General features: G+C 34.5%; 1 protein-coding gene across 4 annotated transcripts in view; it reads right to left on the bottom strand.

The window, feature by feature from the left end:
* Positions 1-13,780: 13,780 nt before the first annotated feature.
* The window catches only part of LOC115716986 (agamous-like MADS-box protein AGL19), a 39,171-nt gene continuing 26,013 nt past the window's right edge, over positions 13,781-26,938 (bottom strand). For 2 of the 4 annotated variants that reach the window (XM_061115632.1, XM_061115634.1), the window contains exons 3-7: positions 15,776-15,843; positions 15,543-15,642; positions 15,138-15,179; positions 14,392-14,433; positions 13,781-14,131 (exon numbers count right to left, since the gene is read on the bottom strand). In XM_061115632.1, coding sequence (XP_060971615.1) covers positions 13,973-14,131; positions 14,392-14,433; positions 15,138-15,179; positions 15,543-15,642; positions 15,776-15,843 — 411 coding nt within the window. In that variant the 3' untranslated portion in view covers positions 13,781-13,972. Of the gene's footprint in view, positions 14,132-14,385; positions 14,434-15,137; positions 15,180-15,542; positions 15,643-15,775; positions 15,844-26,938 lie in introns of all 4 variants that reach the window. The other 2 variants (XM_030645911.2, XM_061115633.1) reach the window with 1 other exon arrangement.

Genomic DNA, 26,938 nt, shown 5'->3' with positions numbered 1-26,938 from the left:
TTTCCACTATGAAGTAATTAACAAAAAAAAATTAAAAACAAACAAAAAAAGGTGCAAGTGTCCTAATCCACCTTTTCACTCCATTACTAAAAGCGTAAAGAACCTATCCCATTCAGGTTTGTAATATACATATAGTACAATCTACGCTCTTAAGATTATTTCATTTTTGTAAAAATTTCGGCAGCACCTCCCTACAGTTCTTATAAGTTAGCAAACTTGTAGTAATTAAGTTTGCCGACTTACAAGAACGTGTAAGAAGACATCGTACCAAAATATCTACTGTTGAAATAATCAAATAAGCAATAGATCATACTATAAGTATAAAACAAGCCCAAACTATCCATGCGGACAAACAGTCCTGGATAATTTGGAGAAGCGTATTTAAGAGTCCTTACTGTTGGAAATTATTTTACCAGGATCTTAGATCTACTCACAAGTATGTTTATTAACATCCTAAATATGAACTTTCTAAAACGATAAAATAAACACATATAAAGTTTAGGAAACCTTACATTGGGTGCAGCGGAATATAATGACTCCTTCCGTTCAGATATCTAGCCCTTGATTCCTTTCTGTAGCAGAGCATTATCAATATCTGAACCTGGATCTCTTTCTCTGAATCCTTGATGCTGAAACTCCTTTGCTGATGATCTTTCTTCACGATCTTCCTCACTATGATTGAGGTATCACTTGATGTGTGTGGGCACTACTCTAATCACTAAGGATTTCGAAATTCAAAGGAAGAAGAAAGAAGAAGTGGTAGCTAAAGATAGGGAGAGAGAATGCTCAGTTTTTCTGATTCAGAAAGTGTCAGAAGAAAAGTCTTATTTTTCTGAAGCCTTCACAATCTATTTATAGCATTCCACTAGGGTTAGGTTTGAATTATATGGCATTAAAATAATGAAAAAATCAACTTAAAAACCTACAATAGGTGGCCGGCCAAGCATTAGTGGATTGGGCCTTGGGCTTTGCAATTTTGCAATTTTAACACCTTTTGTATCTGATTTTCTCAAAAATGCTAATTTCCTAATTCAACCATTTAAATGCCAATTCTAACTATTTAATAACTATAAATAATTATTAAATAATATTGTCATTTATCATATTTATTAATTGAACCATACAAAGTATCATAATTAACAAATATGCCCCCATAAACTCTTTCTTTACAATTTCGCCCTTACTTAGTGAAAAATTCACAAATAGACATAGTCTAATTTGAGAATTATAATTGATTAATCAAAACCAATTACATGAGTCTTACAAGCAATATTATCTCAACTAGTGGGGGGACCATGGGTCTATATAACCGAGCTTCCAATAAGTAGATCAAGAATTTAGCACTAAAATTCACTAACTTATTAATTCTTCGTTGAATCCACGCATAGAACTTAGAATTGCACTCTCAGTATATAGAATGCTCTATATGTTCCACCATATAGACACATCATTAGTTATCCATTGTTATAATCCTAATGTGATCAATGATCCTCTATATGAATGATCTACACTGTAAAGGGATTAAATTACCGTTACACCCTACAGTGTATTTATTCCTTAAAACACTTGACCCCGTATAAATGATATTTCAGCTTATGTGAAATGAGTACTCCACCATTTATGTTCGTTTGGTCAAGCTCAAAGGAGATCATCCTTTGCTTACTATTCGCCAGATAGAAGCTATAGATTCCATGTTTATGCTAGCGCTCCCACTCAATTGCACTACCGTGTTCCCAAAATGTACGTATCACCCTGACCTAAAAGTAGGCTTAACTAACAAATCAAAGAACACGAATAGCCTCTCGAGATTGAGCCTAATCATATCAGGATTAAGATCATTTGATCTAGGATCAACTAGGCGATATTGACTTGAATAGATATTACGGTAAGTTTAATAAATCTAAGTCAAAGTTCAATATCGGTCCCTTCCGATGCATACTCCATGCATCCAACCTGAGCTTTACTTTAACCAATGCTCTGGAAAGAACATAGTATTTCTCCAAATACAAGTAAACTCTTGTTGTAGATTATCATATCAGTAAAACCCTGTGTCTGATAAATCTAGGAAACTTTATTCACATAGTCATGTTTACTTTCCAATGTGTTGACGGCACAATAAACAGGATCAAGTATGTGAAAAGGGTTTCAGATGAATTTATACATTATGTACATATAATCATGAAATAAATCATGTGAACCATGCAACATTAAATGTTATTTCTGATCTATATTAATAAGTAAATCTGATTATATTGAAATGAGTTTTATTTAGGGCATAAAACCCAACAAACTCCCACTTGCACTAATATAAAACAAAAAGTGTGTTTCAAATAATCTCAACACCTTGATATACAAATCAAGTGTAGTAGTAGTAAACTCCTCGTAATAGGATCTGAAAGGTTGAATTAACCACAATCTTTTCTCCACCATTACTCTTCCTTAATCACAAAATCATTGATAATGTGAAATTCCTTTCTATATGTCTACTCTCTTGGGATACTGGATTCTATACATACCTTTGGCAACTACTTTTGGTTAATCAGGAAATTAACACTAGTAGTTTAAGGCAATTTGGAATGGTGCCAAAGATGTATAGAACTTTCCTTAGACTGAATAAGTACCTTTCCTGCAGCTTTAACATTCAGTCCCTCTCTGGTAGACCTAGAGACTTCAGATAGGTTTTTACACTTCTCCAAAATCACTATTCCACCCCCAGAGTAAGCACCATCTTATCAGAAAGATTTACTAGCACAAAGGCAAATTTTGAAATCTGATGTGGTGTAGTCTAAGAGTTTTAAACACACTCTTATAGACTAACATATAGTTCCTCTTCTTAATCTTAAGATTTACTTGATTGTCTTCCAATGTTCTTCTCCTGGATCAATCTGATACCTACTCATTACTCCCACTCAACAGCAGGTGTCTGGTCTAAGGCATACAAAAGCATATCTAAGACCTCTCACTGTTGATATAAGAAATTCTTTCATGGCTTTATCTTTTCAGGAATAGTTAAGACTTTTCCTTAGATAAATAAAATCTATACCTAAGAAGTTGTGAAGCTTCTATAGATTGCCATTAGAAAGAAAATGCTTCAGCATCTTACTAAAGTAAGTTGCTTGCATTAGAGTAAGTAATTACCAGGTATACCACAAGCCATAGGTTTAGATAAACTCAAACCTATAATACTAGGAACAGGAAGTTTTGTTAAGTCCATTGAATGGACTTATAAACGAAAAATTTCCTTTTATGTCCTTGTAATAGAAAACTTTAGGTTACTCCATGTGAATGGATTAAACCATAGTTCTATTGGCTTTCTTCTTAGTTTCTTATCTTGACAATCCATTACTTGTTTAAACTCACAATGGATTTTAATCACTAGCGTCTCCCAAGTCATAAGAAGGTGAGTTCCTATGAACTCTCCCACTACGACAAGGCACCGTGAATTATGTCTAAGAAAACTAAATGGTATTGATCTCTTCGGTTGTGACAAGACAACAGAGGCAGTGGGATCATCATATGTTATATAAGATAATAGAACACTTTTGGAATCAAGAATTAAATATCTCCTTTATTTGCTACTTGTTTTTCAGACTTAGTCATTTTCTTAGAAAAGTAGTATTTGTTTGAACAAACACTTTCTTATCTATTGACAATGGGATGGTCCACCCCTAATCACTTAGAATAGCTAACAAACCATGGTTAACAGTTCTAGCTTTTCTTAAGATTTTGATTAGGTCATCCATGAATCTAGTAATGATTTACATTAAGTATACAACCATTACATCATTCTGAAATTGTATTACCATAGAAGGATTTAGGCAACGACTAGTAACTAATCATCAACATGCAACTCGAAATTTCTGGGGAGGTAAGTTTGGATATAATTCAAAAATCAATTTAATGATCTTTGAACTGCATATCTACTAACTATTTCTCCACCCCTATCAGTTCGCAAGATCTTTAACCACTTACCTTAATGGTTTTAACCATTGCTAAATTTAAGAAATTTTTCAAACATTTCAAATTTCTTTGCATAAGGTATAATCTAGAGTGATCGTTTTAAGAATACAACGAAAAACTCATATCCACCCCTGAATGTACATCCATCTGCGAATGAGATGAACTACTTTCAGTGGATATAGGCATATTAACTCTTTGCAAAGATTGATCTTGTCAAATCCACTATGAACAAGATACAAATGCCATAGATTAAAAAAAAATGTGGTATTGTCTATGATGACATAGGTTTAGTTACATCAAAGAGTTCTTAGAATACTGCAAGTGGATCCTGGTCACAGAATACCTAACTCATATTCCATACAGTTTTAATCCATTAATAGAAGATAGATATTAAACACTTGAGAAAGTGTAACTGTATTGTATTCTGGAATTAGAAATATAAGAAAATTTCTGTTTGGATTCTAAAATTAAAGTCAAAGACTTAAATTCAACCAAATATAATGAGTAATTCTTTCTTGGACCACCACTACTAATACAAACTCTAAGTCAGATTTGCCCATACAAGTAGGAGATTTCTAAGATTGAGGATTTATATCAATTGGGAATAGAATTTCGAGATTATAATCGTATGCGTCATTTAATTTCTTAAGAGAAAATATAGAATGACATGAAATGATTTATAGACCATTCATCCAATGATATGTTTTGAAGCTAATTCGAAATGAATAAGCTAAGAGGAATTAGGATAATTTCGTTTATAAATAAGAATCCAACGATGCTTCGATTAGCGAAAGACAAAGTAATCTTATTTATGTAATCTTCTTGTTTCATATTGTAAAAATACTAGTCTAAGGTGTCATCAATTGATGAACAGTTAGATGTCGCATATACAATACTTATCTTTCGAGATCTTACAATATTATGTATGTCTAATGGTGAAAATCCATTAGGGATTTATCTCATTAGAAAAACAAACATGTTAGACCAACAATGAAGATTCAAAATTAAACTACAACTTAATAACAGAAAATAACATGGTTCAATATAAATTCATACACAATTCAGAAATTATAAACATATAGCAAGTAGGAATGACTAGTGAAAATACTAAAACATACAATCTTAAATAATTTCCAAGGTTTTCAACAAACTGATACAGTGTCCCGGTAGGCGAGAGTCAAAGCATCATTTATTGAATAGAATTGTCAGCTCATCTAAAATAGAAACCATTCTAGCAACCTTTTATTCGATCAAAATAAGAATCCAACGTTGTCCCGGTAGGCGAGAGTCAAGGTTATTCTCATTTTATGAGCCTCTACCATTGTTTCATGTTTCATAAGTTTATCTCTAAGTAGTCACCGTAGGGGAGAGTCTAATAGAGACGAAAACTTACAAAACACTTATCAAATGAAATCTTACGGTGTTAAATGCGTTCAACGAATAACCATCCATAGGGGGACGAAGTCTAGCGTCTCGAGGTTATATTGAAAACTTTTAACTTTTGTAAGACCAACAATGGAGATCGAATATCTTAATAATAATCAAGCTCATTATTTAAAGTGAGTTGTATTTTCTTTGATTCTCTTTATTTATTCTATTTATTTTAAATATATATTTATTTAATTAAAATTTCCAATTTAGAATGAAAAATTCTAAATATAAATTTTAATTTAATATTTTTAAATTTTACTTAGATGGATATGAAAATAACATGAATTATTTCCATCTTAGTAATAATTTCCAATAAATATTTAGAAAAATATTCAATTTAAGTTGTTACAAAATTAACTTAAATTAATTTACAACTCAAATTTAATTTTCTATAAATATATATTGCATTTCGAAAAATTAAAGTATATAAGAATACAATTTTCGAAAAATGCATATTAAAATAAAAAATAAATCCTAGAAAAATTATTCTAATTTAATGTTGGCCCAAAATTAATTAATAAAATTAATTTACAACAAAAAATATAATTTTCCTATTTAATTAAATATATAAGAAAAATTTAAATATTTAAGTATGATGATGAAAATCAACTTAAATATTAATTTTCTATTTAATTAAATACACTAGAAAAATACTTCAAGCAAAAATATCATCTATCTAGATTTTCCTTTGACTAATTAATTCAATTTCTAATAATGTACTTTAATTCAATTTATTTTAAATTAATCAATAAATGAAAAAATCATTGATTTAAGTTGATCCAAGAATTAATTAAAATAAATAATTAATTTACAACTTAATCTATTTTTCAAGATAAAATTCGAAATTCTAGCATTTAAGAAATACAATTTCGAAAATTGATTAATAAAATAAAGAAAAAAATATATTTTGAAAATTATTTAAATTTAGTTGAAAAAATAAATTTCAACTAAAAATAATTTTCTATTTAATTAAATGTCATGAAAAAGAAATATTTAAGTATGATGATAAAAATCAACTTAGATATTTAATTTTCAAATTAATTAAATGTATTAAATTCAAGAAATAAATAATTAAGTGTAGAGAATGCTTAATTATTAATCTCTAGTTTAATACTAGGAAAAATATACTTAAAATAAATTGTACCAAAATTAATTAAATAATTAATTTCACAATTTATAATATTTTCCTATTTAATATTAGAAATAATAAGTAGTCTAGAAATAACTATCTAGAAAATATCTTATTTGACTAAGTATCTTTTCCACAAAATTTGAAAAAATATCTAATTTAGGTTGTATTAGAAAAAATCTAGAACCTAAATATTTTTCAAATTTAAATTTAATTAAATATCAAAAATTAAGTTGTAACCGCTTAATTTGAAAATATTCCATTTTAAGTTAATATTTGAAAAGATATTAACTTAAAAAATATCTAAAGAATCTTAATAACCAATGCCTAAAATTCCTCAACTTAATTTTGAAATTTTAAATCCAAAAGATATTCAGATTTAAGTTGGTTAGTTGAAGATAACTAAATATCAACTTAAATAGGAATATTTAATGAAAAATTTAAATTAAGCTCCAGAAAGAATCTAGATGGTTATAATTCTATATTTAATTAAATACAAGAAAAATACATATAGTTTAACTTAGAATAAAAAATTCTTTAAACTATAATTTTCTTAAATTAATTTCAAAATAAATGAAATTAATTATGTTGCTAATCAATTTTATTAGGTTAAACTAGTGTAATTAACCTAGTACAGTTGTTCAAATCAGGCAAATGGGCCTTCACAATTGGGGTGGTTTGTGTGAGGGGGTGCTGGGTTCAGTATGTCGTACCCACTTCTATGGCTCCCAACTCTCACACAAGGCCCAAAAGAGAGGAATTTAACCTTAATAAGAAAAACTGTTATTAATTGAATAGGCCCAAAAACTAAATGGGCCTAAATAAATTCTATCAATAACTATGATAATTTATTTTAGCAACATTAACCTATATGCATCTATAATAAAATTAAACACATAGGCTCACACAGGCACACTTTGGATGGGTCCTATCATGTTGCTAGGTCATACACAGATGAAAGAAGATTGTAAATTATACCTGTTACAAATTATTATCTTGACAAAGGGAGCCATCAGATCATTAGATCTGGCAAAAAGTAACCATGGCTATTTGCAATCAAGTAATAATAGGTTTTGAAAACTTACACATAAGCTAAAATACATACTCCTGCAACAAGGTTAGCTGGATAGTTCGATGTAGGATTTATTTAATTTTAAATTAAATATTTAATTTCGAAAATAATTAATTAAATAATAAAAAAAATTTCGAAAATTTTAAAAGAATTTGAAAAAATTCGAAAATTAAAAAAAAATAAATTTAAAATTAAACCTACAATTTTGAAAAATTAGGTTTCAACCAACCTAAATATCATTTCAAAAATTTGCTAACTACTTTTAAATTTTAAATGTTATTTTAAAAATAAAAATTAAATAAAAATTAGAAAAGATAAATGAAATATCTTTTCAGATTTTAAATTTAATTTAAATAAATAAAATAACAAAATTTAAAAGTTAGCAAAATATCTTACATCTATTTAAAATTACATGATTATAAATATCTTATTTTAAATTTAAATAAGGTCAAAATATCTAAAAAGATTTAATTTTAAAAAAAAATCTTAAAAGATAAGATATAATTAAAAATATCTTAAAAGATTTTATAAATATCTTATAAAATCTGATCTTAAATTTAAAAAAAAAATAAGATATAATCAAATTTAAAAATAAGATAGATTTTTAAGCAAGAAGATAGATACTAATTCTATTCAAATTCAAATTACACTAATATCTTGAATTAAATTTAAAAAATATTAAATTAATTCAAAATGATAATTAGAATTGAATTAGGAATAGTAATAGTATAAATACAAAACTATACAAAAAAATTAGAAGTTAATTCCATGAAAAAGCATGAAAAATCGAAGAAAAACAAAAAAATTCGAAACTGTACGGACAGATTTGCGATCGCAGGAAAATATCAGCACAGCCCCGATTTTTTCAAATCTTCAAAAAATCATAACTAATTCAAATAAAATACAAATTAAGTTCTGTAAAAGGCTAACTTGCTTAATTTTTTCCATACTATCCAATAAAAATAATTCCAGAGATAAAATCGCAATTATTTTTCACGAAAATTTCACAAACATCAATCAATCATCAAATAACACTCAATACAACATGATACCATCCAAAGAACATACAAACAATCGTTTTAAAGTCCAAATTTCTTGCAAGTAAATCAATTACCATGGTTCTGAGGCCAGTTGTTGGAAATTATTTTACCAGGATCTTAGATCTACTCACAAGTATGTTTATTAACATCCTAAATATGAACTTTCTAAAACGATAAAATAAACACATATAAAGTTTAGGAAACCTTACATTGGGTGCAGCGGAATATAATGACTCCTCCCGTTCAGATATCTAGCCCTTAATTCCTTTCTGTAGCAGAGCATTATCAATATCTGAACCTGGATCTCTTTCTCTGAATCCCTGATGCTGAAACTCCTTTGCTGATGATCTTTCTTCACGATCTTCCTCACTATGATTGAGGTATCACTTGATGTGTGTGGGCACTACTCTAATCACTAAGGATTTCGAAATTCAAAGGAAGAAGAAAGAAGAAGTGGTAGCTAAAGATAGGGAGAGAGAAGGCTCAGTTTTTCTGATTCAGAAAGTGTCAGAAGAAAAGTCTTATTTTTCTGAAGCCTTCACTATCTATTTATAGCATTCCACTAGGGTTAGGTTTGAATTATATGGCATTAAAATAATGAAAAAATCAACTTAAAAACCTACAATAGGTGGCCGGCCAAGCATTAGTGGATTGGGCCTTGGGCTTTGCAATTTTGCAATTTTAACACCTTTTGTATCTGATTTTCTCAAAAATGCCAATTTCCTAATTCAACCATTTAAATGCCAATTCTAACTATTTAATAATTATAAATAATTATTAAATGATATTGTCATTTATCATATTTATTAATTGAACCGTACAAAGTATCATAATTAACAAATATGCCCCCATAAACTCTTTCTTTACAATTTCGCCCTTACTTAGTGAAAAATTCACAAATAGACATAGTCTAATTTGAGAATTATAATTGATTAATCAAAACCAATTACATGAGTCTTACAAGCAATATTATCTCAACTAGTGGGGGGACCATGGGTCTATATAACCGAGCTTCCAATAAGTAGATCAAGAATTTAGCACTAAAATTCACTAACTTATTAATTCTTCGTTGAATCCACGCATAGAACTTAGAATTGCACTCTCAGTATAAAGAATGCTCTATATGTTCCACCATATAGACACATCATTAGTTATCCATTGTTATAATCCTAATGTGATCAATGATCCTCTATATGAATGATCTACACTGTAAAGGGATTAAATTACCGTTACACCCTACAATGTATTTATTCCTTAACACACTTGACCCCGTATAAATGATATTTCAGCTTATGTGAAATGAGTACTCCACCATTTATGTTGGTTTGGTCAAGCTCAAAGGAGATCATCCTTTGCTTACTATTCGCCAGAAAGAAGCTATAGATTCCATGTTTATGCTAGCGCTCCCACTCAATTGCACTACCGTGTTCCCAAAATGTACGTATCACCCTGACCTAAAAGTAGGCTTAACTAACAAATCAAAGAACACGAATAGCCTCTCGAGATTGAGCCTAATCATATCAGGATTAAGATCATTTGATCTAGGATCAACTAGGCGATATTGACTTGAATAGATATTACGGTAAGTTTAATAAATCTAAGTCAAAGTTCAATATCGGTCCCTTCCGATGCATACTCCATGCATCCAACCTGAGCTTTACTTTAACCAATGTTCTGGAAAGAACATAGTATTTCTCCAAATACAAGTAAACTCTTGTTGTAGATTATCATATCAGTAAAACCTTGTGTCTGATAAATCTAGGAAACTTTATTCACATAGTCATGTTTACTTTCCAATGTGTTGACGGCACAATAAACAGGATCAAGTATGTGAAAAGGGTTTCAGATGAATTTATACATTATGTACATATAATCATGAAATAAATCATGTGAACCATGCAACATTAAATGTTATTTCTGATCTATATTAATAAGTAAATCTGATTATATTGAAATGAGTTTTATTTAGGGCATAAAACCCAACACTTACTGACTCAACCTCTCCAAACGGGTCTAAGGTATTTCGTGCATGTGTAAAATTAAAAAACAAATTATCACTAAGTGATAATACAAATACAATTGTTAAATCCTATCTTTAGTGTATAACCAAAGAGATCAAGGAAAGATAATACAAATTTAATTTTATGCTATTTTACAATATCTTATCATATACTTTACAATATCTTATGCTCATTTATACTTATTATAATATCACTTTATTACATTTTCACTTTTATTATTTAAATTAAAATTACAAATTTTTTAAATTTATAATATCACTTTATTATATTTTAAATTATATATTACCTTTTTTTTTTTCATTTTTATTATTTTTTAATAATTTATTATTTAAATTAAAATTACTAACTTTCTCAAATACATAATATCACTTTATTATATTTTAAATTATATATTACATTTTTTTCATTTATATTATTTTTTAATATTTATTTTTTTAATTAAAATTACTAACTTTTAAAAAAAAAATTAATACCACTTTATTACATTTTAATTTATATATTACATTTTTTACTTTTATTATTTTTTTAATAATTTATTATTTAAATTAAAATTACTAACTTTTTCAAATTTATAATATCATTTTATTATATTTTAAATTATACATTACATTTTTTTCATTTTTATTATTTATTAATCATTTATTATTTAAATTAAAAGTACTAACTTTTTAAAAAAATTTAAAACCACTTTATTACATTTTAAATTATATCTTACATTCTTTAATTTTTTTTCAATCATTTATTAATTATTAAGCATTTATTAATTAAATTAAAATTACTAACTTAATAAAACTAATAATATCATTTTATTATATTTAAAATTATATATTACATTTCATAATTAAATATTTTCCTAATTATTTATTATTTAAATTGATTTTTTTTTTTTTTAAAAAAAAAGAGTATTATTTTACTAACTTTTTAATTACATGTTTTAAATTTCAATTTCAATTTTATTTCATTTAAACATTCAATTAATTTTACATTTTTTCTACTAAAATTTCGGCAGCATAACGGCTTAAAAAGTGTAAACCCAAAATTTTTAATACCTAAAAATAACAGAAACAAATATTTCCAAACAATATATAAACAAAAGAATAATTCACCCATCCAACAGCAGTCAATTTTATCACAGAACCTACTTCTCTAACATGCATAGACATATTAACTAATAACAAACCCTACTATGTACTAAGCGAAAGCAAAAAAACATACTTGAATCGAGTGCAAAAATAATAACTGCAGGCAGCTAGCGGTAATCCGGAGCGGTCGAACACGAACCTAATTCCATAAAAAAGTAAAACCAAACATTCAATTAATACCGATAAAAATTTCAAAATTTTATCACATATCCATTACCCTACACTAACTTACACATATACACACTCATACACATACACTCACACACACTCACATACACTTATACACACACATACACACACATATACATATATATATTTACATACATATACACATATATACATACATACACACATATATGCATACATATTTACATACATATATATATATACATATACCAATATACACATACAAATACATGCATACATATATATACACACCCACACCCACACCCACATACACATACACATACACATAAATACATACACATATACACATACACACACACATACATACATACATACATACATATACACACATATATATACACATCCACATACACATACACATACACCTACACATACACATACACATACATACACATACACACACATACATACATACACATATATATACATAATCTAACATATATACACATACATATACATACATACATGTATTTATACATACACATACATTTATACCTACATTAAAAAAATTAAAAATACCTTAAGCCTTGGTGGTCTGCGGTGGTGGCTGTCGTCCCTCGGTTGTCGTTGATGGGAACGGTGACCGCCGGTGGTGGTGGCGGTGGTGGCCGACGAAGTGGTGGTGGTGGTTTTTTTGAAGAAAAAAAGAGGGTGATTGAGAGGATTGAGAGAGATTGAGAGGATTGAGAGGGATTGAGTTAGAGATTGAGAGAGATTGAGAGAATCGGAGAAGGGGGGGCTGAGAGAATTTTTTTTTCTCTGAAAATGAAAAAATGGAAATGGGGAAGAAGGGGGGGCTTCGTGCAGCTCTGGTTCATATATACACTTTTACCAGCGCAATTGGATGCGCCGGTAAAAGTTCTTTTAAAAATTTGACCTAAGTCAAAACGCGCGTTTCATTTACACCTTTTACCGGCGCAGGTAAAAGTATCCCCACTTGCCACGTCAAAATCCACGCGTTTCATTTACAACTTTTACCGGCGCAATGGTGCGCCGGTAAAAGTATCCCCACCTACCAAGGAAATCCACGCGAGAAGTTTTCCTCTCTTTTTTAGGGACTTTTACCGGCGCATATATGCGCCGGTAAAAGTGTACAAGCGCCAGAATAAATGAAATAAAAGGCGGCAAACTTTTCGCGCCTATTGGCGCTTCATTTCATCCCTTTTACCGGCGCATATTCATTATTGCGCCGGCAAAACATAGTAATACCGGCGCAATATTGCGCCGGCAAAAATAAAGCGAAAATGTAAATGGATTTTCAGTTTTTCTTTTACGTCGACAACTTTTACCGGCGCATTTGACGAACTGCGCCGGTGAAAAGGTCTTTTCTTGTAGTGTAATACTAATTTCCTACACTACACCATATTGTAACATTGTAGTGGCCATATACCATACTGGGACCCAATTTATAATAAATCCTCACAAATAAGACATTTTTAAAATTCTCTATCTTATAAAAATCCTATATATATATAGATTGAAAAGTTCAAGATGTGTAAATTTCCACCATATGGATAGGCTTTCATATTCAGCATATACACAGAAGATCATGATGAACTAGTATTACACAATAAATACACCAAAATACACAATTACTTATACATTTTACACAATATTTGCAATATGATTCACATTTTTGTTTTTTGTTCTTCTTGTTTACCTTTTCATTGCATGTTGATCTCATTATATATATAAAAACATACAAATTACTGATTTTTCTTTCTTTCTTTCTTTTCGGTAATATACAAACTAAGACAAATTAAGGTCATGAGTAGGTGACCATATAACATGTCAGACAGTAATTATTCAAGTTATTGCATCACATATATCTCATGAGAAATTGAAAGTGTTTATTGCGTTTTGATTATTTGATCACCGCAAAAATAAAAGTGACAAAAATATGAAGAAAAGCAAAGATTATAAATATATTGGTGTGTTTATTTGGTGATGATATATATATTATGTGGTTACTATTTTCTTCTTTCAGGTAGGCCTATGAACAACTCCGTCTCCACGTCCATGTTATGACGATGATGATCATCATCATTAATGTTATTATTATTTACTACCACCATCACCTGATCTTCCTTCTCTTCACTTCCTGAGCTAACTTTTTGTAACATCCCACACTGAAACATGTATATGTACATTTCTCTTTAAAAATAAATAAATTAATTAAACATATATTTTTTTATAACAAATAAGAATTATTGATACCTTATAAACATATATATATTTGGCGACATGGGTTATTGATCACCAATAGAAGATATTTATGTATATATATAAACATATATAATTGTTTTGATATAACTAGCTATAATATATGTGAATCTTGAATTAGATTATAAGTGTGATAATGTTGGTGAGTAAAGAAAGGTACCTGTACCTGTTGCCTCAGCTTAGCATTATGCTCCAGTAGACTTTTCTCCTGAATTGTCACTCAATAGATTAATAAAAATATATACAAGAGTATATATATATAACTAAATTACGATTGCAAAGTTTTATATTCTTCAAACGATGCTATTTTCTAGACATTATTATAATTACAATATGGCTTTTACATAAATTTAAAAAATAAAATAAAATTTCTTGAAGAAAAGGATTAAAATTAAAATTTTAGAATTGATACCAACTAGAATATATACGTATAGGATAAGCAAATGAGATATGTTGTGTCAATAAAGCCAAAAAAATGAACTAGACGATCAGAGGTAAAGTATATACATATCATATGATAGAAATATTAAACTAAAATCACATGTATTGGAATTATTTAAAGTTTGGTTTTTTTATTTATTAATTTTATTTTGGCATGATAAATTTCTAAATGTTAACCTGTTTAATTAAGTACTCCAGAACTAAAAAAATGTTGCACTTAAATTTCTAATTTTGTTTCATTATTAAAAAAAAAAGTTTCTAATCTTATAAATAGTAAGAATTAAGTCCCTATACATGATTTTTTTTTATCTATTTGAGTTGACAAAAAGATAGCATGGCATGGTCAAGGTAAGACAAAAATATAAAATTTATTGTCATATATATTTTGTATTCAATGACTATTTTGCTATATCAGGATACTTTAAAGAATTAATTTTCAGTAAATTAATGTTATAATTAGTAAGCATATACCTCTTGCTTAAGTTTCTCAATCTGCTCCCTGTACAGTTGATTCTTGAGTACAAAAGAGTTCAGAAATCAGCTCTAGTTTGACTTTGTATTTTGGTAAATCAAAAGACAATTCTATCAAATATGCTGCATGTATCTAACAACCAAAAGATGTGAAAAATATATTTATTTTAACAGATCTATAAATTATTTATATCTGTATATATAATGGGCAAAAACATTAATTAAAACCCAAAGAAAATAGTGTAAGAATACTTACAAAGAAACTTAGTTAGAAGACATCATTATTTTGAAAGATGAAATTTGTGAATTAATTTGCATGCATACATAGCAGCTCAGCTCATATGTAGTGCAATAAAAAAAAAGTGAAAAAAGAAGTTTGAGAGAGTGAGTGAGGGAGTGTGGTACCTTTCTTGCCCTGATTTTGGCTAAGCTTCTCTCCAACTGATTCTCTATTTGATGTAGCTCTTGGAAGGAACATGACTCCAAACCATCCCCCAAAAGCTTCCTACATATATTATAATACATTACACAAATATTTGATCAATATATGTAAACAAAGATGGCTGATCAACATACAACTATATATATTGATTAACTAAATTAACTAACATATATATTACGTATATGTATTAACTAACATTTTAGAAACTTCAAGATGATCAATTTTCTTTGCCATGCTAAAGGAATCTTCCTTACTTACAGCAGCCTGCAATAATAACCCAAATTAATCCTTCCCATGTCAAATAAAGATTACTTATGCATATATAAATACTTATGTTTATATATCATTGAAAAAGATTATGCAAGCTAATAACGTAGTGTGCATTTGTTGGTGACCAACTTGTGTTTGAGGTACAGCTTCCATATAGGAAAATATATCTTGAACCAATAAATTAAGTACTAATTATAAGCACATGGATATGTTCATATAAATATATAGATGAAGCTATAGAATATATATATTCACTTGCTACATGTCCTTAGCTTTTTGGATTCTACCTTGCTGACTCAGATTGCCAACTTGTCATTTCTTAGATTAGTTAGTTAAGGTTTAAATTTTGGTTATATGCTTATGTCTTGCTGGCATGCCTTGTGCTCATCTATAAAACTAACCACCTAAGCTTATTGTTAGTTGTTATTTAGAGCTGGTTTTGTGAGTTGAGAGAAAAGTAGAGAAAGAGTGAACAGTGGTGAGATCGAGTGATTGAGAGAGAGTTTCTCCGTGTAATTGAAGTTATATTACAACAGAGTGTTGAGGAGCCATTTTTGAAGGCTTGCTCTTAGTTTGTAATCTCTGTGAGACATCATAGTCAATGACTAAGAATTGAACCCTACAATCAAGGGAGTTACAAGGGGATTAGGCTCCAAAAAATTATTTGAGGAAGTTCGAACCTCTTTAAGTTGATTGTGTTCATTTACTGTTTTATGTCATTTATATGTTTGATGTATGTTCTTGATAAATCTGTGCAAGTGTGTGTGTTTGTTTAGTGTGTGCAAACTGATGTTGAGATTGGAGTTGCGACTGAGATCGCAACAGTGGTATCAGAGCTCAAGCTAGAGCACGTTAATCTCAGAGGTGTGGTTCAAGAACCAAGATTCATCAAAAGTCGAAGAACAAAATTGTAGAAAGCATTGTCTTGATGGACCAAGAAGATGACTTTGGTCAAGGTGGACATAGAGAAATTCAGTGGGAAGAATGACTTATGCTTATGGAGAGAAAGATGAGAACTCATCTTGGGAATCTCGGATTGAATAAAGCACTATCAAAGGATGCAATCAAAGTGGCAAGTGTGGAACAAAAGGATTGGAACAACACACTTAAGAAGGTTAAGAACACCATCATTCTGTGTCTTGAAGATGAAATTTTGAGAAATGTGGTGAAGGAGACCACAACAACTCAATGTGGTTTACATTGGAACAAATGTTCATGACCAAGAGCCTGCCCTAGTAGAGTGTATCTAAAAAGAAGTTTAATGGATTCAAGATGGATGAGAGTAAGTTTCTAAATGATTATCTGAATGAGTTCTATATGTTGGATTCCGATTGGAATAGCTTAGAAGTAAAGATCAAGGTAGAAGATAAGGCAATCTATATGTTGAATTCATTCTCTACTCAATATGAGAAATTCAAGAATATTATCATCTAATCTAAAGACACCTTGGTGCTAGAAGAAGTAATAGGTGCCATATATTCAAAGGAATTATCTCTTAAGCAAACTGGTAAGCTTCAAAAGAACAACTCAAAGGCATATTATTCTAGAGGAAGAGAACAACATCGAGGCAATCACCATCACATAGTAAAGGAAAGAAACTACAGTACTAAATGAAGAGGAATGTCTCAATCTACAGGACCCAAGACCAACAAAAAGTGTTATCATTGTTGCAAGATTAGCCATATCAGAAAGTACTGATGTGAACTCGCCAAAGGAAAATGAAAGGGTCCAAGAAACAATGATCCGAATGATCAAGATCCTAAAATTTCAAATTACAGTGAAGATTGCAGTGAGGATGGTCAAGTGCTCATAGTGGAATCAAGACCTGAAAGTTCTGCAACTGCCATGATCATCAAGAATGAGTGGATCATAGACTCTGGATGCACCTTTCACTTGACAAACAATAAGAATTAGATTAGAGACATGAAAATCCAAAATAATAGGAAAGTAATAATTGGAAATGGCAAGACCTATGCCATAGAAGGAATTGGAAATGTGCAATTCAGGTTGAATGATGGCACTATTAGAGTGATCAAAGACATCAAAGTATGCTCCAAATCTTACTAGAAATTTGATTTCACTAAGTCAGTTTGATGATGCAAGTTATGAATACAAATGCTGCAATGGAACACTAAAAATATGCTAAGGAGCCACGGTTATGTTGAAAGGAGAAAAGCAAGGAGGGTTGTACTATCTAAAGGAGAAGCTGTGATTGGAGTGGCATCTATTGCAACTAGAGAAACATAAGACAAGACTGTGTTATGGCATACTAGGCTTGGCCACATCAGTTAAAAAAGTTTGCATGTTCGCAACAAACAAAATGTGTTTGGTAAGCATAAAATTGGCTCTCTACCTTTCTGGGAACATTGCATATTTGATAAGCAGCATAAGGTTAGTTTTGGAAAAGGTTCTCATAACTCAAAATATATTTTGGAATATTTTCATGTTGACTTGTGGGGACCTGAGAAGGTTCAAACCATTAGTGGAAGTTCTTATTTTCTCTCCATTGTAGATTACTATTCTAGGAAATTTTGGATGCATGTTTTGAAACACAAAAATGATGTTTTCAATGCCTTTAAAACTTGGAAGAATGTAACAGATTACTTAACAAGGAAAAGAATTAAAAATCTAAGAACTAATAATGATTTGAAATTTTGCAATGAGATATTTGACCAATTTTGTGCAGATAAGATATTATCAGGCATAATTAAGAGCAACCCCCAACATAATGAAGTTGCTGAAAGGATGACCAGAACACTCTTGAAAAAATCAAGGTGTAATTTGCCGAGTTTAGGATTGCCAAAAGAATTCTAGGGAGAAGTTATAATGACAACTACACACCTAATAAATAAAAGCCTCTCTAGTGCAATCAGCTTTATGACACTTAAGGAAATGTGGTCAGGTAAAATTCCAAACTTATCTTATCTTAGGATGTAAAGCCCGCTTAGTTAATTTGGAAATTAGCAGTTATTTATGTTAATCATGAAATTATTTATAGCTATTTAAATAATTTATTTTGGATATTTATGGAATTCAGATATGCATGAGTATGTTATCGGTAGTTTTTATATTTCGCATTTCCGGTGTCCGGTATTTTGGAACGCGGCGTTTGGCTCAGTAGAAATCACAACTTAGTATGTTAGTATTTTGGGGACGGGTTTTAGACATTGGGAATGTCGGGAATGGCCGGGAATTTAGAATGTCCCAAAAATACCCCTTTAGTATGATTTTAGTGATTTTATGGTGGAGGGGCAAAATGGTCTTTTTGCCCCATTAGTGTTTTGTTTTATGTGATTTATTAAATGGAAAAATAAGTGTTTATTTTATTAAATGTTAGCTGAAATGAGTTTAGTTAAATGGCATTTTCATTTTAAGTCTTTCATTTTTCAACACTTAGAGAAAAAAATAGAAATTTTCAAAGAAAGCTCTCTCTTTTCCTCTTCACTTTCGGCTGGGAACTTTGGGGTGCAAAGCTGGATTTTTCTTCATTTCTCTAAGCTAAATTCATCCTATTTGTGAACTCTAGGTTGTGGTATGTTAATTCTAACTCTTTCTCTTTAAATTGCTTGAGAAAAATGATGAAAATGGATGAAATGCATGTGATTTTTGAGTGATGTTTCTGCTGTGTTTTGTTGTTGATTTAGGTTGATTCAAAGCATGATTTTTGATGTTAAATGAGCTGTGTTGAAAGCATATTAGTTAGGTTGTTCAAGCTTTTAAATTATATGTGAAAATAGGTGATTTTTGTGAGAAAATGCTATGTTTATGTTCTGTGTTGTTGCTGTTGTTCTTGTTAGTTTGCAGAGGTTATATGATGCTTAGTTATGTTGTTTTATGCTATTGGATTGCTTGTTTAAGTGGTTTTGCTCAAGCTTGAGCTCCAATGGTGAATTTTGCATGTGGGATTTCTGGGTAGGTTTGATACTCTAGAATTGTTATTTGGGACCTATAGAGCAGGTCTGGAAAGTTTGGGATCAATTGGGTTCGAATTGGTCAAGATATGTGAATTTTTGGTTCTTTGCGAGGCAGGGTCGGTTGAGCATCCGGAATTCGGATGGGAGATTCGAATTTTTCCGAACGGAATTCGGTTGGGCAATGTCTTCGGTTGGGGATTTCGAGAACCCTAGTTTTCCTCGTTTTTGGGTTTTTAGGGGTATTGCCATGCTTTTTATCGATAGGGAAACTTTTAGTTTCAAGTTTTAGTCCGGGAAGTGATTTAGCGTGTCACTTATAGCGTTGTGATTTTTATGGTTTAGGAGACGATGTCCGTAGTTCGGACTTCGATTCCGGTCGGGTTGACGGCACACGAAATCGGAATCCGGGTAAGATTAGTATAACGGTATGCATATGTAGATTACATGTTTAGCGAGCATGTAGGAAGACTGTTAGATTACATTAGTTGTATGTTGGCTTCGAACCATCCAACCTGTCACGTCGGTACGGTGGAGTATGACCCCGGCGGAGTATGGCCGGTTTGGCCGTCAGTGACACTTGGTTGGTGGTTCAGTCTTATTGACGTATCCCGTCGGTACGGTGGAGTATGACCGACGGCGGAGTATGGCCAGGTTCGGCCGTCGGGGAGGATATAGTAACACGTCGGTACGAGTGGAGTATGACCGACGGCGGAGTATAATAGGTTCGGCCGTCGGAGTTGTTACGTGTCAATAATGCGTCCACGAACGTTCAAAACTCGGTACCATGTTGGACATGGCGGTAGTGCTCGGTACCATGTTGGACATGGCGATGGCGGGACTCGGTATCGTGTTGGACACGGCGGTCGGTTTTATGTATGATATTAGTATGCTTTTCTTGCGGGTACGTCGACTCACGGTTTACGTTCATGTGTAGGTAAAGGCAAGGCGATTCTTTGATGGACGTGAGCGAGCTTATGGGATTGTACATGTCGGGACGGTTAGGCACAGGAGCGTACGATCCTCGGGACGACGGGGGTGAGATTTTTGTAGCGGTCGTTAGATGACCTTATTTTGATGTAAAAGTTGAATAGTAAAAACGTTTGTAAATATTTTTATAAATCGGGATCCGAGACTTTTTGGTAAAATGGTTTATAAGTTTAATGAAAAAGCAAAATTTTAATTAATCACGTTTTTCCATAAACCTCGTTGATTAACGACACGGTACGTTTAAAAATCACATAATACGCCTAAATTAGTTAGGGTGTTACAACTTGGTATCGGAAGCGCGGGTTGTCTTAGAAAATCGTCACGACATGTACGATCATCATCGGCGGTTAGCTCGGTTCACGGTTCGGTAAGCCTTTATTGCTTTAGTAGTTTATTTTATTCGGTTATGAAAAAGAAAAGCTGTTAGGAAGCATGTTAGTAGCACTTTGATAGTTGAATAGGCGCATGTTTCAATTCTAATTTCCAAATTAAGCGGCATTAGTAAGCTCTCGATGATCGTGACACGAGTGCCGACTCGGGATTTCGAGGCGGTTCGAGGCCCAGATGGACGCCGGACGAAATGTTAGGAGTCGGGGCATCTCGGTCGGGTCGGATCGAGGTCGAGGAGCTCGGTTCCCCTCGAGTGTTATGGGCGGGGGTAGAGGTCCCGGGGGCGGGGTTCGCGGTTGGAGTGATGTTAACTCGCGCGGGGCTGCCCGAGTCGATCGGGAAGCCCGGAATTGGGAAGTTACGGTTTGCGGAAATGCGAGCCGAATAGAAGAGCAAGATCTCGAGATTCGAGGAGGTTGAGACGGCGGGGTGCTCTGCCGGTTCCGGTGCCGAGTAGTTCCGGCGGCACCGGCCCCTGCTGCCCGGTAGAGAAGGTAGTGGCGGCCCACGGATTGGAACCTTTATATGAGCGGTTCGGAGCGAAGCCTCGGTATTCTGGGAGGTCCGGATGTGTCGAAAGGCGGCGGTGGCTTACGGTGATCATGAGAATCTTGAACTTTATGGGTGTCACGACGACGACGAGTGGTGTGCGCCACATTTCGGTTCCGGGAGGATGCCACGGTATGGTGGGACATGGTGTCTCGGATTCACGACGTCACCACCATGACACAGGAAAGGTTCCCGAGAACTCTTCAACGCGAAGTACTACGATGAGGCGGTTAGAAGCGCCGAGAGGAAGAGTTCGTTCACACGACCCGGCGGGAGAACATGAGCGTCCGCGAGTATACTACTCGGTTGTGGGATGGCGAGGTTAGCCTCGGGATTTGTGCCCGGCCAGGCTTCGGCGGAAAGGAGAAGTATGCGGGACGGGTTGAATCCCGAGATCGAGGCATGACGATGATTACCCGCGACGACGGCACCACTGCGCTCGGATGGTGGAGAAGGCCTTTGCGGGCGGGGGCGCGGTGGGATGTATGTTGGGTCGGCCCGGTACTCGGTTGGTGGCGGAGCTCACCCCTCCTGCATCGGGATTTAGCGGGGGGAGTAGTGGTTCGGCCATTGATCGAGAGGAAGAGGGCACCCCGTTTCGGCGGCTCGAGTCGAACGAGAGGTTCGGGGGAACCGAGGAGCGAGAGGGAGTCGTCTGGTGGTAATGAGACTCGCTTCTTCTATCCCGAGTGCCTGGGCGCAGAGGCACCATCGGGGGAGTGCGAGGGCGGGGATGCTTTCATTGTGGCATGCCGGAGCAACGGGGGAATGTTCCGGCTCGGTCGGGAGGCCGCAGAGGGGCTCCCAGCGATACCCACTCCGGCCGGGGTATTCGCGATCACGCGAGGGCGATGCGGATGCCGGCCCATCGGTTGTTACGGGTCGGATTCTTATTAACGACTCGCTTTATTCGGTCTTTGTTTGATTACGGGCTACACGTTCTTATGTGGCGACCGAGTCTTTAGTAAGTTGGGTAGACCCTTTGATAGATTTGAATCGGGGTTTGGAACCTGACCTGTTACAGCGGAGAATTGGTTATCTCCGATAGGTGGATTAGGTACATGCGATCGGGATAGATGGTAGAGAGTTGAGCGGTCGATAGAGATGAGCTTAGTCGAATTTGATATTATTTTAGGAATGGATTTCTATCTAAATATTCGGCGAGCATTGATTGCGAAAGGAAGATGGTGAGTCTTTTGTCGGAAAGTGAAGAACGTTCGTATTTGTGGGTTCGGTTCGGGGATCTCGGATCCGGTGATCTCGGCTATGTCGGCGAGAGAATTATTGCACGATGGGTGCTTAGGGTTTACGGCGTGGTGGTGGACACCACTCGGCCGGACACCAGGTCGGCCGAAGGACATCGGTGTGGTTCGGGAATTTTTGGACGTTTTCCAGAAGAACTTCCGGGGTTACCACCTCGACGGGAGATTGACTTCGTGATTGACTTGGCACCGGGGGTGGATCCGGTTTTAAAGCCCGTATAGGATGGCTCGGTGAACTTAAGGAATTGAAGATTCGGCTCGAGGGTTGCTTGACATAGGGTTCATTCGGCCCGGTGTGTCACCACAGGGAGCCGGTTTTGTTCGTGAAGAAGAAGGATGGATGCATGAGGATGTGCATCGGCTTACGGGAGTTGAACAAGTGACGGTGAAGAATAGATATCCATTACCTAGGATCGATGACTTGTTCGATCGAGCCGGGGGAAGACGGTCTTTTCTAAGATTGATCTCCGTTCGGGTTATCATCGAGTTGAGGGTGGAGGAGGACATTCCAAAGGCGGCTTTGCGCCTTGGGTATGGACAACTACGAGTTCTGGTTAGGTCATTCGGACTAACCAACGCTCACTGACATTCATGGACACGATGAATAGAGTATTCGAGGATTTCCTCGATATCGGCTGTAATTGTGTTTATCGACGACATCCTCGTGTACTCTCGGTCGGAGAAGAGGAGCATGAGTTACATCTCGGATAGTGTCTTTGCAACGACTTCGAGAACATAGACTGCGCCAAGTTGAGAAATGTGAGTTACGGTTGTCTCGGGTGTCCTTCCTAGGACACATTGTGGGTAAGGACGGGATCGAGGTGGATCCGGGAAGATCGAATCCGTCGAGGGTTGGCGAGGCAGAAGACGGTGGCCAGAGATCGGGAAGCTTTTTGGGATTAGGCGGGTATTACGAGTAGGTTCGTGGAGGGTTCTCCAAAATTTCAATGCCTAGCAGAGGCTTACAAAGAAGAATCGGCGATTTATCTGGACGGATAAATGCGAAGCTAGTTTTCGAGGCGAAACGAGAGTTGATCTTGCCGTACTAGCTTTGCCCTCGGACGAGGAGAAGTTCGTGAATTGTGAGCGCATCCAAACGGGGTTTGGGGTGCGTATTGATGCAAGCGATCGGGTTATCGCTTATGCCTCCCGTCGAGTTAAAGGATTATGAACGGCGATGCCCAGACTCATGATTTAGAATTGGCGCGGATGGGTTTTGCCTTTGAAGATTTGGCGGCATTACTTGTATGGGGAGAAGTGCGAGATGTCTAGACCATAAAAGTCTCGAGTATTTCTTTACTCGGAAAGATTTGAACATGAGACAAAGGCGTTGGTTGGAATTAGTGAAGGATTATGATTGTGAGATCCTTTACCATCCGGGAAAGCCAATGTAGTGGCCGTGCACGAGCGAAGGGTCCGGGCAAGTGGCTAGCATGGTTGGATCTCACCTCGGGTAGCGAGAGGATATGGTTAGATCCGGCATTGAGTTTGTGGTAGGTCGGCTTCACGACTTAACGGCTACTTGATACGATCTGTTAGAAAGAATAAAGGTTGCTCGGACGACGGATCCGGAGTTAGTGAAGATCCGAGATGAGGTATTGGTGTGGTCGAAGCCAAAGACTTTTCGGTGTCGGCTAGTGGAATGCTTTTGTATAAAGCCGGGGTTTGTGTCCGAACGAGTGTGGACTTGAGGAACGAGATCTTTGAGGAGGCTCGTTACTCCATATTCTACACATCCGGCACCACGAGATGTACCAAGATTTGAAGCCATAGTACACGGTGGAGCGGTATGAAGAAGAATTTGGTAGAATTCGTTTCGAGATGCCTCAGCAATCGACGATCAGAGGGAACATCGAGACCCGACGGGGTTGTTGCGGCCTCCCAACCTGCGGGAGTGGAAATGGGAGGATATTACGATGGATTTTGTGGTCGGGTTACCTAGGACCACGGGTATGTATGATTCCATGCAGGTAGTGGTGGGCCAGGTTACGAAATCTGCTCATTTTGCGGGGGTCGAACAACATTTACGATGGATCGGTTGGCGAGTTATATGTCGGGGAGATAGTGAGACTTCACGGGAGTGCGAAATTATGGTTTCGGACGGGGATCGAAATTCACCTGTAAATTTTGGCAAAGTTTGCAACGGGCAATGGGTACGAAGCTAAAATTCGGCACGGCATTCCATCCTCGGACGGATGGTCGGTCAGAAAGGACAATTCGGATATTGGAGGATATGCGAGAGCTGTGTTATGGACTTTGAGGGTTCATGGAGTAAATACCTACGGTTAGTGGAATTTTCATACAACGACGAGTTACCGAGTACGATAGGGATGGCACCTACGAGCTTGTTGTACGGTAGGAAGTGTAGATCCACATCCTTTGGGATGAGACGGGAGAAGAAATACCTTGGTCCGAGAATCGGTCAACGGACCAATGAGGCAATAGAAAAGATCAAAGCTAGAATGCTTGCCTCCAGGAGCGGACGAGAAGAGTTACGCGAGATCGAAACGTAGGGATGTTGAGTTCGAGTAGGGGACCATGTGTTTTTGCGAGTATCTCCCGATGAAGGGGATTAAACGTTTCGGGAAAAGAGGCAAGTTATGCCACTAGATTTACGGGACCTTTCGAGATTCACGAGAAGATAGGTCGAGTGGCATATCGGTTAGCATTGCCTCGGCTTTATCGACGTGCACAACGTATTTCATGTCTCGATGTTGAGAAAATACGTTTCGAGACCCCTCTCATATACTCGGTTATGAGACGCTTCGGCTTCGATCGGATATGTCTTATGAGGAACGACGGTGCGGATCCTGGATAGAAAGGATAAAGTCCTTCGGAATAAGACCATAGCTTTGGTCGAGTTCTACGGAGAAACGGTAAGGTGGAAGAAGCCACACAGGAGAGTAGAATCGGATATGCGAGCTCGATATCCGAGTTATTCGGAGTTAGATTTCGGGGACGAAATCCTTTTAAGGGGGAATAGTTGTAAAGCCGCTTAGTTAATTTGGAAATTAGCAGATTATTTATGTTAATCATGAAATTATTTATAGGTTTATTTAAATAATTTATTTTGGATATTTATGGAATTCTTATATGCATGAGTATGTTATCAGTAGTTTTTATATTTCGCATTTCGGTGTCGTATTTTGGAACGCGGCGTTTGGCTCGGTAGAAATCACGAAGCTTAGTATGTTAGTATTTTGGGGACGGGTTTTAGACATTGGGAATGTCGGGAATGGCCGGGAATTTAGAATGTCCCAAAAATACCCCTTTAGTATGATTTTAGTGATTTTATGGTGGAGGGGCAAAATGGTCTTTTTGCCCCATTAGTGTTTTGTTTTGTGTGATTTATTAAATGGAAAAATAAGTGTTTATTTTATTAAATGTTAGCTGAAATGAGTTTAGTTAAATGGCATTTTTCATTTTAAGTCTTTCATTTTTCAACAACTTAGAGAAAAAAATAGAAATTTTCAAAGAAAGCTCTCTCTTTTCCTCTTCACTTTCGAGTTTGGGAACTTTGGGGTGCAAAGCTGGGTTTTTCTTCATTTCTCTAAGCTAAATTCATCCTATTTGTGAACTCTAGGTTGTGGTATGTTAATTCTAACTCTTTCTCTTTAAATTACTTGAGAAAAATGATGAAAATGGATGAAATGCATGTGATTTTTGAGTGATGTTTCTGCTGTGTTTTGTTGTTGATTTAGGTTGATTCAAAGCATGATTTTTGATGTTAAATGAGGTATGTTGAAAGCATATTAGTTAGGTTGTTCAAGCTTTTAAATTATATGTGAAAATAGGTGATTTTTGTGAGAAAATGCTATGTTTATGTTGTGTTATTCTTTGTTGTTCTTGTTAGTTTGCGGAGGTTATATGATGCTTAGTTATGTTGTTTTATGCTATTGGATTGCTTGTTTAAGTGGTTTTGCTCGAAGCTTGAGTTTGGAACTCAAAGCTTGAGCTCGATGGTGAATTTTGCATGTGGGATTTACG

This window comes from Cannabis sativa, chromosome 5 (assembly GCF_029168945.1).
Source record: "Cannabis sativa cultivar Pink pepper isolate KNU-18-1 chromosome 5, ASM2916894v1, whole genome shotgun sequence".
Classification (NCBI taxonomy): domain Eukaryota; kingdom Viridiplantae; phylum Streptophyta; class Magnoliopsida; order Rosales; family Cannabaceae; genus Cannabis; species Cannabis sativa.
This window is presented reverse-complemented; position numbering and strand designations above follow the sequence as displayed.